Here is a 14,188-nt window from a genome sequence, read left to right as displayed (position 1 = left end):
ATTTTGCTTGCGTATATAGGCACGCACACATACAAACGCACGCACGAACATACATAAAGTATGGTTAACCCCCCCCCCCCCCCGAAAAAAATTTCTGGCTACGCCCCTGGTAAACATCTGGGACAACTTAGGTCACCTCTTCTCATATGCCTTGTTATGCAATGTTCGTGACGTTGACGTTTCTTCGAACCTCTAATGAAGACCTTTAAATGCCGCTGATGACGTACGTTGCGGTAGATGTTGAATGGCATTATAATTGGCCCGATTATTTACAAGCATTGTTTCTTATCTCAGTTATCACTCAACCCCCCCCTCCTTGTTCCATTACCTCTGAGAGACAATGAAATTCGAGCGTGATAAGATAAGCGTGACAGCGGGACGCTCTCTTTTACAAGAGGTGCATTGAAGCTGGCCGGCTTCAGCGATGAAACTCGTCACATTAGTCGCAGCAGTTCTGTGTTCTGGTAGGTGATGTTTGGATTCTTTCTCCGGTAATGATTATGGACAATGATACGTAAACGAAAGGTTATTTATGCACGCGGGTTCGTGCTAGTGATGCAGAACTATCGGTAAATTGACTATCGATACTATCGATAGTTTCCTTGGAACTATCGATAGTGCAGACAAACTATCGATAGTACTGCTACCGACAAACTATCGTTAGTGCAATCGGTAGTATACCATGGTTAATATTACTAGCGATATTACTGCCACGCGTGTTTATTGCTTTGTTTTGATGTAGTGGGGTTTCACCCACAAAGACTGTCAGCAACGTTTGACGCAGACCGTGCCGTAATGTTTGAGAAGCTTCACGATTGTTTGGGATCATTCTGTTAAGATTACGTTTCAGACGCGCCAGACCCCGCCACGGTGGTCTAGTGGTTATGGCGCTCAGCTGCTGACCCGCAGGTCGCGGGATCGAATCCCGGTCGCGGCGGCTGCATTTTCGATGGAGGCGAAAATGTTTGAGGCCCGTGTACTTAGATTTAGGTGCACGTTAAAGAACCCCAGGTGGTCGAAAGTTCCGGAGCCCTCCACTACGGCGTCTCTCATAATCATATCGTGGTTTTGGGACGTTAAACCCCATATATTATTATTATTTGAATAGTCAAGTTTATTCGCGTCTGGCGCATCAGCGATAACGCTGGAAGGTTCGATGACTGATGCATAAAAGATGACGCGTTCCACCGATGATCAGATTACTCGACGGCCGACGACTGTTCTCGCCGATATCAGTGCGCAGCGTGTATCACTTGTATTATGGGTTTCGATTTTCTGGGTACAAGTTCGCCCGAATTCCATATTTCCCAGTCTTTCTGCAGCATTTTTCCCCGTCACAATCACGTGACAATACTATAGATAGTGGTGTGAATAATGATGTTGTTGCGGGCCGGCCATATTGCCAAAATATTTGCGATAGCCTACTATCACCTTCGCTTAATTTATAAGGAATTCTTGGCGAAAGAACTAAGGTATTTCCGCAGTGAAAATGGCGGAATATGTCCATCAATAAATTCACATCCAAAAGCAACCAGTTACAGCTTACAATTAACAAACTTAGTTCATATTTCTTTTATCTTGAAATCATAAAATGCAATATAAATTTGAAGTCGCGCAGTTCCACCACATGTAACGGCTTCCTTTCCGCTACAGCTGAACTGTTTGACTTTATGATTGTGTGTGAGCAAAGCACTCTGATGAACAACACAAGCATGCCAACTTTCTTGCTCTTCAGTCTGTTCCTCCGGCTCCACTATGTACCACGTAAGCGGGGAACCAGGTTTATTCTGCAGTGAGTTCGTGCTGTTGATTTTATACTATCGATAGCACCATCGAAATTTTTACTATCGATAGCGCTATCGATAGTATTTTTTACCATCGATAGCTCGATAGTGACTCAGCTATCGATAGTATCGATAGTACCACCGATAGTTCTGCATCACTAGTTCGTGCACAACGCGAAAATGTATTGGCGGAGGCTCTCCCGCCATAGTTACGTTAATGAAGTGCATATTCATGCCACATTAATGTTGTTTCTGTTACGATTCGTTTGGACATGCTTGTTGGCTTACAGCTATGTCCCATGCCTCCACACAGTCAATGTGGATGGCTTGTACAATACGCTTCAAAATAGGCAGTTGTGCTAGTTGGTTCAGCATCCTGCGAAGGGGAGCACAGAAGCGGTTCAGAAGCGGTTCGGCATCTTTGCTGTCCTGTGTACCTTCTGCTGAACCGCTTCTTTGCATGAAGTTGCACAATAACTTCCAGAGGCTAGATTCATGTGCTAACTCTTTGTTGACAACAGTATTTGTGGTTGTGCTGTCAATATTTGCCTGAAGCAGTATCTGATGATAGATGTTGTAGCCTTGTACGTATTGTGTAATTTGTATAATACACACACTCAATCACTTGTACACTGTATAAATCACATACTTCAATATCTTTGGCTTGATGGTATTATTTGTCTTACATGATTCATTCTTCACAGGTAATTGATATCACCGCGTAGCAATAAGTACTAAACTCTAGAAGTGGTGTTGTAGCCATCTATCACTTATATAAAGACCAATACTAGTTAGGGTTCCGTAAAGCTCTGTTGTCCTCATACGTATTGTTTATCCTTCGTCAAAGTCTGCGTTTGTGTATATAGTTAGCGTTGGTCTGTAAGCCGACAGCATCACAATTCACATTTCTTGTTTCATGCTTCCGGCAGAAAGAAACTGAAAGAAAAACTTTAAGTGTTCTTTTGTTCCGCATGCTTGTCTTTTAGGCGGCCCAGTGTTTTCTCGCAGTCTGAACCTTCCCGCCATTTCTGACGCCGACAGGGCATGCAAGGACGCTCTCAGACCCGATATCGTTGACAATGACCCTACGTACATCCTGAGCCCAAACTTCGATGGCATCAACAGATATCCTGCTGGCGCGTTGTGCATGTGGACATTGCGTACCCCACCAGGGAAGGTGAGTAACGATAGAACTGAGCTTTATATCGTCGGCCGTATGTGTACACGTGTTGGCGTTGGAGTGAACTCCTGAGAAAATTCTATGGCATAGCCGTGCATTTCAGCGTCAGTGACTCCAATAAGGTAGCAAATGGGGTGAGTTAGAAAATACTCATGACGACCAGCGAAAACAGAACACGATTTCGTCGTTTCTTTTTCTCGTCCGTGTTATAGAGATGGCGGTGAAAGACGATGCATTGGGGTTCTCTACAAAAGCCGACATGAAGAAGTTAATTGACAACACAAGAAGTTAATTGACAACACAGTGTCGCGACCGTTGACAGAGATCGTGAACGTCTTCTCATTGTGCTCTAAGGCTAAAATGGGCCCATGCGCACGGCGACTGACGCGAGCCACTTTAAACACGGGCACCATGTTACGGCTAATATTGAGCTCGAATGCAATTACTTATCCTGCTGTCTAAGGTTTGGGACATTACAGGAGTGGTCACAAAAAAAAAAAAAGTGAGGATCATAACACAATGATGCATGTAGAACGGGGGGGGGGGGGCGAGGTCTCAGACACCCCCCCCCCCCCCTTCTCCGTTGGTCGGTTTCGAAAAAAAAAAAACAAGGTTCGTAGAGGATGCAAAATGAAAGAAGCGATGACGTACTACCCCAACGGCCTGCCTTTGGTGCCTAAATTTCCGAGGGCCGAAATGGATATAGTAAACAGCTCTTGGAATGCAACATCATGGTCCTCGGCCGCCATTTTTGTCAAAAACCTGCATGGTCGTAACCTTGCACTTTAAAGAATGACGGGACAGGTACGCCTGAGTAAAGGTATGGAGCAGACTGGGCTCCCCCCTTGAGTTGATTAGAGGAGAGGGGGCCCCCTGTGGCCCCCTCGTACGCATGCCTATGATGATACACTTGCTTTACAAAGTGCATGGGCAATTCGTCGCAAAGAACTGTGCGGTTCATTTCAAGTGACAACTGTGAACAAAAAAAACATAAGAAAGGAATATTTGCGAAAAATCAGTCAAGACAAGATCGCAATGGCACAATGTTCAGATGGTCGGATCGACGGGTTACTTGTGTGGAATGACCAGTGAAAGAAATAGGGGCAGCTATACAAGCGGATTTATGCGCAGTTATGTAGCATGATAATATGACCATGCCTTCGTCGATGTTCTGAGCAGTTCAGTGATAAGACATGGTAGTGCTCTGAAAGGGGGGGGGGGTAGTTGCGGTCATACGCACATATCCGAAGTGACAAGGGAGAGAGCAGAATTAATGCGACGAAATAGACTCTCAATCTATACCCGTCCGTCGCGGTGTTAAAGGCATTAAGGTGCTCAGTAGCTGACCCGAAAGACGCGAGTTCGATCCCGGCCGCCGTGGTCGCATTTAAGTGGAAGCCTAATGCTAGAGGCCCGTGTAGTGCGCGATGTCATCGCTTGTTAAAGAAGTACAAGTGGTCGAAATTATCCGGAGTCCTTCACTACAGCGTCTCTCATAGCCTGAGTCGCTTTGGGAAGTTGAAGGACGCCTAAACAACTACTGGATATACAAAGAACCAGCACGTTAAACGGAGAGTTGCAGACTAGGGTACGCAAAGGTTTGCGTCAGCGTTTGTCACCACTTCGCATGAGTCATACGCTAGCCTCTTGGGTACCCACGTTGACTAAAATAGCGTATCGTACCAAAAGAACGCTGCCTCTGCGTATCCTATTCTAAAACTGCCTATTCACGCCAGGCGTTTCTCGTTATTTCGGCGCAATTCGTGACGCCAGCGGCCTGTTCCCGTGACGCCATTAGGAAATAAAGCTCTCGATTGGTCCATATACGAGAAATACCAGTTGTGAATTGTCTCCTACCCTGCTCTGCTATGCAGTCGCACGCCTGTTCTGCCTTGTCTCGCATGGCTACTGTGCGCGATCAACTAATATCACTTCGTTTTGTGCGTTTTATACTATGAGATAACAGCGTGTAGTGTAAAAGCGCGAAATCCTGATAGGCTCAACGTTTAGTGCTGGCATTGTTCCGCGTGTTTTATAAAGAAATAAGTGGCGAGAGGAAGATAGCGCCTGCTGAAGGCGAAAAAGAAACCACTCTTTCGTCTTTGAGCTCGGAGTGGTTTAGGGGTCCTTTAAACCGTGCTTTAAACCCCGTAAAGCAATCAATCTATACCGTTTCAGGTAATCAATTTGGCTTTCGAAGAGTTCTCGTTGCAAGACTCCCTGGATTGCGTCCGTGACCGAGTGGCCCTGTACGCCGGTGAGTGGCGGCCACAGCCCCAGCAGCGGCAGCAGTTGGCAGAGAAGCAGCAAAATGCGGTCGCGCTGGGCTCGGCAATCGAGGAGCAGGGCTCCGCGAACCTCCTGGCTCGCTGGTGCGGACCCTGGTTGCCACGTGACTACGCGCTTCCGCCAAACACTGCGGCCACGCTCGTCTTTACCTCCGGCAGGCTGGGTACACCGGGACTAGGGTTCGTAGCACGCTACTACCTCACCGACGCTCCCGTGAAAGGTGAGTGACGGAGTCCTTATCCCTGGTGGTCAACCATAGGCGTGCGCAGGGTTCCCCTTCAGGGGGGGGGGGGGCGAAGGTTCGTCGCAGCGCCCCCCCCTCCCAATTATGTTAATGTTTGGCGCTTACATGGCGTCCCCCCCCCCCCGAGTCGCAGCTTCCCCCCTCCCTCATATGTCAATGTCTGGTGCTGACTTTGCAATACTTTATGCATGTTCCTGCATGAGTTTGTACGTGTGCTTGTATATACAAACATGCAAAAATTGAGAAATTTCGGGAAAGGATGTTTAACCCCCTCCCCCCGCCCGGGCTACGCCAAGGCTACCTGCACGTGATAACTCCTGAGCACTGTTCAAAATCTATGTGGGCTAGTTGGCTGATCATTACGGCATATGGCAACTAACACAGGGTGAATCGACGAACACGACAATACAGGAACTTCACAAGCGCTGTGTTGTCAGCGCTTGTGTTGTCCCTTGTTTTCATGTCCTTTCCAAAGAAAGACGCCCAGTAAGGGGTGGCGCATCGAATTTTCCGTTGTGGGAGGGGGGACGGGAGGGGGGACGGGGGGGGGTTCTGTAGTGCAGTTAGAATGAGAGGACCCTTCGGGAGAGCAGGGTGCTCCCGAAGGAACTAGATAAAGAAACGGCTTTCTGGCACGTTTTCTTTGTTTTAAGGTTGGAGCCGACGGGGGCTAGGTTAAATCTCCAGGCGGGCAGCCGCCCCCTTGAAGTTCGGCCTATTTTTTCATACTACAGATTATGTTGTCAATCTTCTGCATACTACGCAGAGCACTGCAAGGAAGAGGAACTACGATGCCGCAATGGCCAATGCGTGGACGATCGCAAGAGGTGCGACAGGAATGATGACTGCGGTGACGGAACGGACGAGGAAAACTGCGGTATGCAGTCGATGTTCTCGCTACACTAATACATTGGTATTATACAGGGTATATCAGCTATCGTAATTTAAAAAAAAGCCCAAAACTGTGCAAATTATAAGTGCACAGAAAGTTGTGTTACCGATGGAAGGTAACTGTGCACTCGATCACATGTTATTCTAAATACGTGTTTCAAATCTTTAGCTGCTTCTCCACCGCACGCACTCAGACCATAACTGTCGTCAGCGTAGCGCATATCAACACCGGATAAAGATATATACAGAATGTTCTGATGGCGGTATTATATCTATGGCTATAACACCACCTAACAGCCTCATATATAGGCCGCATTGTGAGATCATAAAATGTCCCCGGGACGTACGGGCTTCGTGTGCGGACACTGGTATGTTACCAGGATATGCTGATGGGTCTACACTAAAATAAAGCGTGAGTAAGTTTTGTTAAATAGTTTTGATCGTCACACACATGGTTTGCTAAATAGTTTTTTTTTGTCAGACAGCGCATCGTCCCCTCTTTCACTATCTTCGTCCGGTACTTCTCAATACGCTGCAAATTTCGCCATGCGTCACCACCAACAAGCCCATTCTTACATTCCAAAGACACGGTTTGTTTTCGCCCATTCCTCATTCAGTTTAAGCGGTGCGTTGCGACCGACGCCTTAAGATGACGTAATATGCACGTGACCCGAATACGTGGAAATGCAGCTTTTTTGCAGCTGGACATTTTTTTTGTAACTCTTTCTCAAGAGAAAAAAAAAAGTGAACTCCACATTATCATTACCACTGTGCTGAAAATCGGCGCTAAATACGTTCCCCTCGATTCTCTCCAGGGCCCGAAGTCAATGGCCTCGGGTCGGAAACCTGTGGCCGACCACTTGCAGAGCCCTTCCGCTTTCACGTCGACGAGGACGCGTACATTGTCGGTGGGAGCAAGGCGAAACCCGAGACCTGGCCGTGGCAGGCGTCGCTCAAGCTGGCAGAGGACCCTGTGTATGGACACAAGTGCGGCGCCACCCTCGTGGACAGGCAGTGGCTGGTATCGGCGGCACATTGTTTCCGCACGTGGGTTCTAAAACCATACCTTCAAAACTCACAGGGTGCCTTATGCATTTGCCTAAGACGACTCCAAGGCAAAAGCCATGTTCTTCATTTTCTGCTCAGTCAATATATTGACCCTCCCCCGCACCATCCCGAAAGCTTTCTGCACCTAACATAGTTTTGCACTGCCTCCGTGATCGGCCCACCTTTGAACAAGCGATGTCATGCGATGACGTCGTCATGTGTGGTCATAATGGGGTCATGGCGACGTCACAAGTTTGGCGACTGTGACGTGATGATGACGTTATATGATATGGTGATGCCATCACGGGATGGTGATCTTTTGCATCACTCGTGTTCACGTTGACCGTCAATTTTCGCGCTTGATGAGACAACTAAGACTTTCGCCTTAACGTCTATAGCAGTTTTACACAGCTCGCAGTAGGAGAACCGCCTACCCTGGATCCAGATGAGTTTCATTGAGGCAAGATTTATCTGACCACCACGTGTATCGTGCGTATTCTCAAAGGTGCGTTTTCCTATTGGCATCAGTACGTCTGACTGTCTGCGTCGAAGATACAGACCTCAGGTGTGAGGCGTACTACCGTCATTTGCCCATAAATAACGGGTAATCGCTAAGCCAGCACTGATCATTATAAATGCAAGCTCGAACACGTGATCTTTGTACACCGGTGTATGATGTGTCTTTCTTCGCGTATCTTCACGGAATGTGATACGTCTTCCTTTGCACAGAAAAGCACACCACATGGTTCATCCCATCAACATAGGGGCGGTTTACGGAATACCCCTTTCATGTGGCAGGTGCTACGTTGACCAAGCGGGTAGATGCGTGGACGACGTGCTAAGAGAGCACCGCGCGCAGGTACAGGCTCTGAATAGATCAGGTAATCTTGCTGACCACTGCAGGCGTTGCAAGTGTTCCCCGCTGTTTGACAGCACACGTGTCCTCAGTAGCTGTATACATTGATTCACGAAACCGTCTGCGTATCTGCTGAATCTGATCGATGTGTGAGTATTGCTTCAATCGCCCTGGGCAGAAAAGCAAAAGAATTCCTTGAGAAACACCGCCGTACGACAAGTATCGATTGATTTGCATTTTTCAGTTCTTTTGTACGCATGCGCTCTGAACTACTTGCCTCGCACTTTTGCACGTGTTAATTCAGTTGAAGGCTAGCGTTCTCACTGTCCTGCCATTTTTTCTACTCTGCTCCAACATTAAATATTTCTTCTCACGCTGGAAAACGCCGTGTTCCAGGTGGGGAGAGCCATCGGATTGGGTCGTGTACGTTGGAAAGTACTACCTCTTTGAGGACGAATCGACGCAGCAGCTGCGCTATGTGGAGTCTATCTTCATTCACCCCGGCTACCAGATGGCTGTTGTGAGTATGCATACCATAGCCTTTTTCTAGTACGTTCCTCTGAAGCTCTACCTTCCCCCAAAGCAGTATATACTAATTTACTTTACCAACGAGATATCGCTATCGGTAAAGATGCCACTTGAAGCCCTTCAGCATGTTAGTTCTTGACGACTGTGGAAGTTTGACACTGTGGGTCATTAAAGCGCAGCAGAAAACGTAGACTATAAGCGAGTGGGCAACGCACCCACACATTTGTCGCGTATTCTGCAGGACTTGGAGGCGTCAACCTTACTCATCAAATTTTACAGCAGAGTTGTTATGCTCGAGGTCTGCCGTGTGTCGTAGATAGAAAATTATCGTCATGAACCGGCACGTGCTCTCTTCGTCCTTTTCTTCATCGCCTTCCTCTTCTGCTTCGCTCCCAGAACACGTGCGCCGATTTGTCCGGCGTGGGATGCAATAACCCTGGTGGGCGAGAGAACGAGTACAGAGATACAGGAAGAAAGAGAGGGAGAGAGAAAGAAAGAGATAGAAAGCAAGATAAATTCTTGGGGAAAAATTTTTCTCGGCGAGGCGAGATTACGATCCAAAGGCGAGCGTCGTAACTACTCGGCTATCTAGGTACGCTAGCAGAGCATAGCAAGCCTTGTATAGTATAGTATAGCAAGGGCGTGGGAAATTATAATAATAATATCTGGGGTTTAACGTCCCAAAACCACGATATGATTATGAGAGACGCCGTAGTGGAGGGCTCCGGAAATTTCGACCACCTGGGGTTCTTTAACGTGCACCTAAATCTAAGTACACGGGCCACAAACATTTAAGGGGGTGGGAAAGGAAAGTGATGATGATGAGGAGAGATGTGAGGGTGAGGAGAAGGACAATGAGGAAGAGAGAACGAGTACACAGAGAGAGAGAGAGAGAAAGATAGAACGAGTGAAATAGATAGAAAGAAAGGACAGAAAGCGAGAAGAAGATAGAAGGCGAGAGAACGACTACAGAGAGAGAGAGACGTAAAGAAGAGACAAAAAAAAAAAGAGCGAAAGCGTAGCCACCTGTAATATAGCAAGGGGTGGGAAAGAGAGAGGTGAGAGGGTAAACCTAGCCAAGCCAGGAACAGCTAGGTGCCCACCAGCTCTGCTGTGAACAACCCATGCGCGACTTAGCGCAAGCTGCGCTAATTCTTTTTTCGATCTTTTTCAAGCGACAAGCACACACGAGACAAGCACACAAGAGACAAGCACACCAACCAGTAGCATAGACAGAAATATTTTGCGGGGGGTTCAACCGTAATTTATGCAGTGCGTGCGTTTGTATGTGTGCCTGTATACATGCACATGCAAAATTGAAAAAAATTCGGGGGAATAAATTCAGCCCCCCCCCCCCCCCCTCTGAACTTCTGTGTTTTTTGGGTGTATTGAGCACAAGTTTCATTTAGCGAAGCATTTCTCTTAAGTGTGGGGTGTGAAGCAGTTAACATTGCCGCATCGAAGCATGCCCTAAACACTTTTCAAAGTATCCACGTGCTTCCGTTCTCAGTGACATGTGACGTGCATAATAGTACAATACCTTCTTTTATCGCCCTTTGCCCTATTCTTCTAGAAACCCGTGCTGGTCCAAAACCGCAAGGATCACGACATTGCGTTGATCAAGCTGAACGCTCCGGTGACGCTCAATGGACAGGTGCAGCCAATCTGCTTGCAGGAGCTACCTGACCTCGCCGACAACACGACGTGCTACGTCACAGGGTGGGGTGCGACCCGCGGTAAGTGACTCTGCCGTGTCTGCGTCATGAACATGCTTTGAACGAGCACTCGTATAGGGTTGTTTTTGAGATCGACGCTAGACCTTGATTAGAAAGAGTGGGAAACAGCGCAGCTTATCGACACACGTCCACCGACATGAATCTTCATCAAGCCATTAAATGGTGACCATAGGCGCGCGCAAGGTTTTCCATTAAGGGGGAGGTCAAAGCGTCACCGCAGCACCCCCTCCTCCTTTTCGTAACCCCCTCCCACTCGAGCTCTTACGACCAGAACGCAGTGCAAAGAAAAGGTATTGGGAGGAAGGGGAACGCCTCTCTCCCTCCTGCCCCTACCACCCCTTCCTGGTGCGCAAAACTATGATGGTGACCATAGGCGTGCGCAGGGTTCCCCATTAGGGGGCAAAGGTTCGTCGCAGCGCCCCCCCCCCCTACTAAGTCAATGTATGGGGCAGATTTTGCGCCGCCCCCCCCCCCCCTCTTAGGTGACTAGAAGGTTCAATGTACGGGGCAAATTTTGCGCCCCCCTCTTAGGTGATTAAGGGGGGCGGCCCCCCCTGCCCCCCCCCCCCCCTGCACACGCCTATGATGGTGACAACACTTGCGAAATAACCCTCGACGTACCTCGCACGGATTAAATATTTTAAGCCAGTCGTGATATTGTGCCACGTACGTTAAGGTACGCATGCTGTTATCAGCAGTTGCCCTTTGGACTCACTATGGGATGGACACGTGTCGGTCTCTCGGATTAATAGTGAGAGTTGAAGGAGCGCCAACACGCGTGAATGGACGCGAAAACGACGTGAAGCCGCTGCCGCAGAACGTGCAGTCTCCGCCGCTGGTTTCACCGGCATCCGTCTACACTGTAGAAAAGGGGCTCTGAACTTTCTTTTTTTTTCGTGTCAGAAATAGCGACTAGCTGACAGGTTGTTGCCGGATCACCGCACATGAGGATCAACGTTACATTTCTCTTTCGCGAGCGTCTCGTTTGGTATTGGGTTCGTATTCAGTATGTCGCGAAATCTCGACAGCACGCTATATAAGTGGTTAAAACCGTTATACACTTCTATTCTGTATTCTTCGGTGTTGAGGCCACCTTAGTCGAAATCAAGACGAAAGAAGAAATGGGCATGGACAGGGCATGTAGCGTTTAGGAAAGATAACCACTGGTCATTAAGGGTAACAGAATGATTCCTAGAGAAGGCAAGCGCGCGAGGTTGAGGCAGAAAGTTATAGGTGGACAGATGAGACTAAGAAGTTTGCAGTGATAACGTGACCTGAGCGAGGGTTGATTGGCGAAACATGGGAGAGGCCTCTGCCCGACTTTAGGCTTAGTCAGGCTGATGATGACACTCGCAAACGTGTCAATGCGAGCGCTCCTTCACTGCCGCTCCAAAGCACTCACCGGTTTTTTTCTTGCTGCCGTACACCGAAATTATCCGCAAGAGGCCGAGATGAGCCCCGTGCTGAAACAGGCCGCCGTGCTGGTGCTACCTTTGGACGAGTGTGCCAGCTACTACAATGGTACTTGCGTCATCAACCAGCTCATGTACTGCGCGGGCTACGAGGACGGCCGACACGACTCATGCCACGTAAGTAGCCAGTAGTCACGTGGTCACTTTAAATACGAGCGCGTTACTACAAATGGGCACAAGATGACAGGTAACCTGCGTAGTTACGCGCTCGTATTTCAAGTATCATGAAACACCAACTCGCCCGATCAACCGTTCTGTCACATGGTTATATATATTTGACCCTGGAATGCCTAACGCATCGTACCAGGTGTTTTCTTCTCTTGTGACAAAACAGAACAATAGAAAATTCGAAAGAGGAAACCAGCTAAAATTAAAGAGACAGTGATTAAGAACAACCAGACGGGAGAAGAGCTGGGATTGCCCCATCGGGTTGTTCTTCATCATCACTGTCTTCGTTTTATTTTCGCTGGTTTCCTCTTTCGAATCATGTGAACGAACTCACCCAGCAAGCTACGTTACAGAAAATTGCCTGTAACAGATTGTTGAATTGTAGGTGTTGAACTTGGTGGTGGCGTACTTTTTATTACACCCAAAAAGAGGGGACCAGTGCGAAGACTGGTTGCACTGGCTCGGATTGCTCCGAGCGGCGGACATTATACTTGGGCGAGAAATTCAAATGCACAATATGATTGACTAGAAATCGCTAATTATTATTCCAGCTAACTAACTTGCGATGTTTGTATAAATTACGAATTGCGGCCGACAAATTAGCAATTCATATCCATGCAAATCATGCGGAAGAACATTGTTAAGGGGGAGGGTAACATTTGATCACCCGTAGATTCCTCGATATAAGGTGCTTCGCTTAAATTATGGTGCGAATTGTTTACTCGAGTTGTAGCCTAACCGCTTTCATAATAACAGTAATAAGAAAAGGTTGATACAGGGATGTTTTCAGAAATCAAATCAAGACCTGTTTTTTTACTAACGTCTCGTTGTAAAGGGTGACAGCGGAGGCCCCCTGGTGGTCAAACAGGGAGGCAGTTGGCAACTGGCCGGTGTCATCTCGGGTGGACTCCGATGCGGCGAGCCGCGTCACCCAGGCATCTACACCAAAGTGACGCCGCACTACTCATGGATACGTGGCGTCATGGCGGGAAACGTTACGCTTTCCTGACGTCACTGTCACCGGAATGTTGAACGGCGCGAGACGGACAAGCGTTAAGACCGAGCAACGGATCGTCCGTACGTTTGATAACACAAACATCGTACCCGTGATTTACTTGTTATACAAGAACATAGACAGCACAATAAAAAAAGGAATAGCAATGAGGGTAGCTTACACAGTTATATGTAATATAGTGACACCGTAGGTAATACTTTTCCTGTAGAACGTGCGCTCGCGTTTCCTGCACTAGAGGTGCAGCTAGAATTAGCACCTGTGCATACGCAGAGATACTCAGCAGACACAATATTAATGAGAACTAACAGACAATAATGCCAAGAAAAGTATAGGGGATGTTAATTGTAGTAATTATGATATAAATATGAAGAAAGTGAAGTGGACGAAAAGATAACTTGCCGCCGGCAGGGACCGAACCTGCGACCTTCGAATCACGCGTCCGATGCTCTACCAGTGAGCTACGGTGGCAGTCATCCTCTCGTCCACTTTATGGGGTATATATATATGTGTATTTAAACCTAGGAGTGTTGGTCAGCGCCGATCGCAGTCATGGCGGCGAGTGTGGAACGCTCTTTTTGTGCCTGTTGGCGTCACGTAACACGTGATATTTTCACCGGCAGGCAGCTGACCAGTAATCCCTCGCATACTATCTGAAGGCATCAAGTCTGCCAGATCGAGACCCTCGCTATGAATGAAGGAAAGAAGATGACTTTTTAAGGGCTCGTTTTTCTTTGTTAGACACAATAATAATGAGAATTAACAGACAATAATGCCAAGGAGAGTCCCTGCTGGCGGCAAGTTATCTTTTGGTCCACTTCACTTTCTCCATATTTATATCGTAATTACTACAATGAACCGTCTGAGGGTCAAATTTTTTCGCGAAATCCAGTCCAAAAATGTATATTTTTTATTGCTGAAATAAATTCTTCAGACAACTCTATTTCAGAAAAATTGTCTAATTTTTTTTTTCGTGACCGT

At 47.6% G+C, this 14,188-nt stretch overlaps 1 protein-coding gene across 3 annotated transcripts in view; it reads left to right on the top strand.

The window, feature by feature from the left end:
- The first annotated feature begins 344 nt into the window (after positions 1–344).
- The window catches only part of LOC119404492 (flavin-containing monooxygenase 5), a 161,022-nt gene continuing 147,178 nt past the window's right edge, over positions 345–14,188 (top strand). Inside the window, exons 1-9 of one of the 3 annotated variants that reach the window (XM_037671008.2) lie at positions 346–464; positions 2,771–2,961; positions 5,143–5,473; positions 6,264–6,374; positions 7,204–7,435; positions 8,688–8,811; positions 10,393–10,555; positions 11,999–12,144; positions 13,031–14,150. In XM_037671008.2, the coding sequence (XP_037526936.1) occupies positions 425–464; positions 2,771–2,961; positions 5,143–5,473; positions 6,264–6,374; positions 7,204–7,435; positions 8,688–8,811; positions 10,393–10,555; positions 11,999–12,144; positions 13,031–13,204 (1,512 nt within the window). In that variant the 5' untranslated portion in view covers positions 346–424 and the 3' untranslated portion in view covers positions 13,205–14,150. Of the gene's footprint in view, positions 465–2,770; positions 2,962–5,142; positions 5,474–6,263; positions 6,375–7,203; positions 7,436–8,687; positions 8,812–10,392; positions 10,556–11,998; positions 12,145–13,030; positions 14,151–14,188 lie in introns of those variants that run through there. The other 2 variants (XR_007417419.1, XM_049418894.1) reach the window with 2 other exon arrangements.

The sequence above is a fragment of the Rhipicephalus sanguineus genome, chromosome 9, assembly GCF_013339695.2.
Source record: "Rhipicephalus sanguineus isolate Rsan-2018 chromosome 9, BIME_Rsan_1.4, whole genome shotgun sequence".
Classification (NCBI taxonomy): Eukaryota; Metazoa; Arthropoda; class Arachnida; order Ixodida; family Ixodidae; genus Rhipicephalus; species Rhipicephalus sanguineus.
Note: the sequence above shows the minus strand (reverse complement) of the source record. Positions and strands in the feature narration are given on the sequence as shown.